The 6021-nt window shown below is 59.5% G+C and overlaps 1 protein-coding gene across 1 annotated transcript; it reads right to left on the reverse strand.

The window, feature by feature from the left end:
• Window positions 1–202: 202 nt before the first annotated feature.
• On the reverse strand, window positions 203–4752 carry CD79B (CD79b molecule; the record flags this gene model as incomplete). The annotated part of the gene is made up of 6 exons (XM_084275564.1): window positions 203–301; window positions 649–690; window positions 975–1093; window positions 1573–1884; window positions 2754–2792; window positions 4686–4752. The coding sequence occupies 6 exons, from the start codon at window positions 4750–4752 to the stop codon at window positions 203–205; spliced, it is 678 nt and encodes a 225-aa protein (XP_084131690.1).
• Window positions 4753–6021: the final 1269 nt, after the last annotated feature.

Raw genomic sequence — 6021 nt, forward strand, 5'->3', positions numbered from 1 at the left:
CCGGGCACAGCAAAGTGAGCACCCAAGGGCAGCAGGACCTGAGCTCCGCACGAGGCTGCTGGAGGTGGCTTGTGCCCCAGGATCGCAGCCTGGGATCCAGGTGTCCATCAGAGCCGTGGTCCAGGGCAGGAGCTGGGGGCCCTGGGGGTGCTGGCAGGGCGCCCTGCTGCCGGAGCCGGGCGGGTGGTGGGTGCAGGACCCCTCACTCTTCTCCTGGGTGTTCCCCAACTGTCCACTTGGCCTTCACGTCCCGGAAAGGAGTGATGTCCTCGTAGGTGGCCATCTGCTCCACCTCCAGGCCCTGCACCAAGAAAGAAGAGATTGAGACGTGGGAAGGGCACCATGGCATCAGCCAAGATGCATCCCCCCTTGGGACCCTCAAATGGGGACCCATCTCTGGGCTGTTCCCCTGGAGAACTGGGCGGTTTCTGAGCAGGGAGAAGATGGAGGGAGATGGTTGGGCAAGCCCAGAGCTTGGCTTGGTTTCACACAAGCAGCTCTTCATGGTGGGGGTGCAACAGGCACTTGGGAGGAAGATGCCCTGCAAGAGGTGGTGGTGCCTGGCAGACACCCAGCCAGGGCACAACCAGCCTCTTCCAGGCTCAGGTTGGTACTACAGAGGCATCTCTGTACTCAGTGCAGCATTACCTCGTAGGTGTGGTCCTCCTCTGGGCTTTCCTTGCCTTCACCCTATGGAGAGGAGCATCACAGGTTGGGTGTCCGCACCCATCAGGATCCCCCATCCCCAGACTCATCCCCCAGACCAGGTCCCACAGCTTCCACAGGCAAGTCCATGCAGTCCCACACACCCTTTTAGGGCTTTACTTTCCCATTCCAGCTGGCTGTGCTCCCCTGTGACAGCCCCAAGCCCAGTGCTGGGCCATCCCCATCCCTAGCAGGACACAGGACGCTGCTGTGAGCACCACTGTGACAAAGCTGGGGACATCCCCAGTGCTGGAGATGCTGTCACTTACTTTATCTAGGAAGAGGAGCGTGGGGACACTGATGAAGATGACCAACAGAATGGACTGGATGATGATGATGGCATCTTTCAGGGTGTTCCTGCTCTGGATCTGCTGGATGTTGCTGTTACCTGGGAGAAGCAGCGCAGGGTGAGCCCCCCAAGTCCCACCTCCATGCTGGGCTCCCAGGGGAACAGGGATGAGCTCGGCATGGCCACAGGTTTCTGTGTCAGCAGAGGGGGTGGGGGAGAGATGGAGGACGTGTCCTCCTCCTCAGGAGAGACCAGAGCATTGCAAACTGCCCTGGGGGTTGGCATCAGGGACCAGGTCTGGGCAGCACCTACCCCTAGCCAGGACTGGGAAAAATCTGATGTATTTGGGGGTGCAGTCCCTGGGATGCATCCCCATGGGATAGACATGCAGGGCAATGTGGGGAGGATGTCCTGCTGCTTGGTGGCTGGTAAGGAGCAGAGAAACCTCTGTGCTGCCATGGAACATCTCCAGTTGCCCCTGAAGGGGTACCACCAGCACGGGGAGAGGTGTAGGAGCGTGGTGTGGGGTTCATATGGAGGAGGAAAGAGAGAAGGAGAAACAGGGACCTCCCACTCACCCACGACTCTAAGCTCTGTCCCACACAAGTGTGGCCACTTCTTCTCCACCGTGAGGTTCTTCCTGTCACAGACATAGATGCCCTTGTCCTCGTACTTGATCCTGGTGATGGTGAGGTTGATGAAGTTGGGGTGTCTCTCCACGCTGTAGCGGGAGACGCGTTGGTCCAGCTCCAGGAGCTCGTTGCTGTCCTCAGACGTCCTGTACCACTGCATGTCCTGGGGCTCCTGGGTGTAGCAGATGAAGTGGACGGACATGTTCTTCTTGGCTGCCACGTAGCGTGGGTGCTGCTGCACCATGGGGCACCCATGGCCTGCCAGGGGGACAAGGGTGGTCGTGGTGGGCAAGGACCCAGCACCTGGGCAGCTCCCATGAGACCTTCCCCCCCCACCAGCATCTCCCAAATCGAGAGCATCCCCTCTGCATGGATGCTGCTGCCTTGGGAGCCTCCAGCTTTGTCTTGGGTTGGGACTCAGAGACCTCTGGTGAGAGCATTCCTTAATGGAAACTCCAGCTTCCCATGGGAATGTCCTCACCCCAACACTTGTTCCCACCCCATCCTGGACATTTTGTTAGTCCCAGCTCCAAAATTACACCCTGTGCTGAGACACAGCACGGGGGCTTTGCTAGGACAGACCTATCCCCCCAACTGGCATCACACATCATGGGGGCTTTGCTAGGACAGACCTATCTCCTCAGGTGGCATCAGACATCATGGGGGCTTTGCTAGGACAGACCTATCTCCCCAGCTGGCACCTCTCAGTCTTCCACATGTTCTGCATTTTGCTGTAGTTCATATTTTTGCCCGTGTTTTGGTCCCAGGGTGAATTTTGAGGGCTGGTTTGGGTGGCAGGGTTCATGCTCAACACCCCCTGGGTGGGAATGGCATGAGCTCTGTGTGCCCAAGCCCAGAGCCCAGCCCTAAACAAGGATTGTTCCTGCCCTGTAAATGTGGAGGGAGAGTGCCTGTGTGCTCAGGGGAGATGGAACAGATTCGGGTTTGGCAGAGGGACAGCAAGGTGCAGGGCTGGAGAAGAGCCACAGAGGAGGTCACAGCCTGGGAACTGTGATGGGGAAGGTCTGTGGGTGATGGGACATCTCCAGCTCTGTGGGGAACCAGCACCTTTGCGGTGTAGCCGGTGGGGATGGGGATGGGGACACATGTAGGGTCTGAGAGGTTACCTGTGCTGTTCCCCGTGCTGTTGTCTGCTGACATCACACCTACAAGAGAGGAGAAGGGTCCTGAAACAGTGGCCAAGAGCCCAGGTGGGACAAGCCCATGTGGGATGCGGTGTGCCCACGCTGTGTGGGATGGGGTGCTTGGGAGCACCTACCAGCACCCTGCCCAGGGGACATGGACAGCACAGGCTGGGGTACCAACCCCTCTCCTTCCACCCCATCTCCCCAATCTTCTCCAAGCTGCTTTCTGGCTGACATCCCAGTGAAACCTGCCCGTGCTGTTCACACCCACCCATGCTGGCACCGCTGGGAACGGGTCCAACCAGGCTCACACCTCTTTATTTAACCTCCCCATCTCCAGAACCAACCAGAAACCCTTTCTCTGATGGGGGTTCTGATGGGGGTTCACTGGGCTTGGAGCCCTGCCATGGCTTTGGGGTTGTTTCTCAGACCACCCTCCATACAAGGCGCTGGATGGAGCCACGGGACCTGTGACGCAGCGCAGGAAGTGGGGTGAAGCAGGGAGCCCCCCCAGCACCCATGGGTGCCCCTGCCCACAGCTCCCGTGCCCCTGTGCCTCGGTTCCTCTTGCTGCAGCTGGGCAGGAAGCCCCAGCCCTGTTTACCGCCCTGCTTCAGTGCCCAGCTCGGGCTGCCTGACGAATATTCGCCAAACCGCCCTGTGGGGAAGCTGGCACGGGGGTGGGGGGCTGCACCACCTCCCAGCACCCTGGGGCAGCTGCAACACCCTCCCCCCCCCTCCCAAGAAGATGAAGAAGAAGAAGGAAGGTTGAATTCCCTACCTTGAGCTTTGCCCCAAGCCTTCCTACCCTGCTGCAGACCCTCCTGTCCAGCTCAACAGGGATCTCTAGGCTCAGCCATGATGTCCCCTCCCTGCCTCAGAGCCTCTTCCATGCCTGTGCTGTCCTGTTTCCCCCCCAAAACCTGCCCACCTCTGCAGGCAAACTCTCCCCTCCAGCCCCACTGCCTGTTTTGCCTGAGATGGGGAGATGTGTGCCTGCATGTCGGGCATGTTCCTGCTGGCCGGACGGGACACAGGGCTTTGCTCTCCATCTTTTGTTGCTGTTTTTAACAAAGACAAGGCTCTCCCCTCACCCTGAAAGCCCTCACACCCCTCCAAAGCCAAGATTTCCATTGCAGGGGTGGGCTGAGCATCCCTTGCCCTCCCTCGGAGCCACCACGAGAGCCAACCTGCGACCATGGCTCCATGCTGGACTTGGGTGGGCACCCAGCAGAAGCCCCTGAAGTGCCCTTTCTCCTCTGGCCACGAGGGCAGGGGTCTGCTGCAGGCAAGAGGGTTGCAAAGGGATGGGAGCTGTGTCCTGGGTTTAGCTCCTGCTTCTCCACAGGATGCACAGGGGAACCAGCCATGCAGGGATGTTCACACAGGGCTCACGAATCACCCCAAAAAGCCTTTTCCCTCTCGTTTCTCCTCCACTGCTGGACACCAAACCCCATGGACCAAAGGGATGTGGCTTGGCCACGGCCTCAGCGATGTGCTGGCCCCATCCTCAGGCCTCTGAGAGCAAGGAATGATAAAAAAAACCCCACCAAGAACCCTTCTTTCCTGCCACCTGCAACCACAGCTGGCCGGACTCTGCACCCACCCTGCGCCAGGCTCCCGCCAGGACCAGCCGGGCACCCCAGAAAGCTCCCAAGCTGCAGGGTGAGACAGACACATCCCATCCCCACACCCCAAAAGGAAGCAAAACCCGAAACCCAAAGCAGGTGTTGAGTCTTGAGCCCCAACAGTCCTCCCTGCCTATGCAGCGCTGGGGGGCTCGGGGCTTCCTGCACGGAGCAGGGCTTAAAACCCATGTGTTTGGTGCCAGCCCTGGGTGAGACCCCCCTCACTGCCCTGAGGGATGCACGTTCCCTTGCTCCAAAACATGAACCCCCCCTGGTTGATACCTACCTGTGACCAGAGCTGCCAGCCAGAGGTTTGCCTGGAGCACCCAGAGCTTGGTGTGGAGATCAGCCATCTTCCACTGCCGCTGGTTGAAGCATCCAGCCTCCAGCCTTTGCTTCTGCAGAACACGGCGGCTGCTCCGACCAGCTTGGTCTCTGTACCTAAAAATGGCAAAGCTGCTGCTACATGAGACGGCCTCTTTCCTGCTCATGTAAATCCTCCTCAGCAGGGACTTTCCCCTTGGGGGACGGTTTTGAATGCGGCGCAGACGTTGGGGTGTTGGTGCCTGCGCCCTGGGCACCCTCCCGCCTCGTGTCCGCGGGCTGTGCTCGCCATGCTGGTGTTATTTGATGGAGGTGGCCACCACTGGTGTGGGTCTGCACTGGGGGGGGCTGGAGATGAGCCTGTTGGTGAAGCATTTGGTGATGCAAAGCCTGGAATGAGCTCAGGAGGGGTGTGTGTGGAGTGGGTTGTGGTCGCCAGCACTGCCACATCTCTTGGGGAGGGGAAGGTGAAGGGTGGGGGGGTACCGCCAGGGTTGGACCCCAACTCCACAGCAGTGTGGGCAGAACCCCCCCCCCCTCCTCCCCAGTTTAGTGCTGCAGGGGATGGGCAGGGTTGGTGCTGGCCCAGTTGCAGGAGTTGGAGCTGGAACAGGGTGGGAAGGGAGGGATGTTTGTGGGGCTTCTGGTTATTGAAGGGTGCAGTGGGATGGGTCCCCCAGTTCCCATTCCCAGCCTCCCAGAGGGTCCTCACAGCTCCAGGGAAGGGGGGAGCCTAGAAGAGGAAAGAGATGGCCGAAACGATGCGTCACCTCCTTCTCTGCACCCCATTTGTCATGACCAAGACCCATCTCTGTGTGTCCTTTGGAGATGAATCCTTGGGCAAGTGCGGTCCAGCACCCCAAGGTGAGCCCTGACACCGAAAGGCCCCTTCCTTCCATGCCCTGCTTTACCAGCCGTGGGCAGGCACTGAACTGTAACTCCATGTGAAAAACACTTTTGGGTACTTTTGCCAGTCGTGTTGGTCCCCAGAGCCCCTGTGCCTCTGCCTGGGGCCTCCCCAAACCTTCATCTTCTACAGGTTCGGTGGTTTTCTTTGCCGGTTCTGAGCATCCGGTGGCTGCTGGGAACCAGCCGGAGCATCACCTTGTACGTGGGGGGGACCTGAAGCAAGAAAGAGGAGAAATAAAGGCTTGCAGAGAGGAGCTGGAGGGAAAGAAATGCCATGGGAGAGGTGCCTTCTCCTGGCAGAGCAGGAAGGTCACGCCACAGTGCTGGGTCCCGGCTGCTGGCAGCTCTGGCACAGCACAGCCCAGCTGTGACTGTGGCAAGGCAGAGGT

The sequence above is a fragment of the Gallinula chloropus genome (genome assembly GCF_964237585.1).
Source record: "Gallinula chloropus genome assembly, chromosome: 26".
Lineage (NCBI taxonomy): Eukaryota > Metazoa > Chordata > Aves > Gruiformes > Rallidae > Gallinula > Gallinula chloropus.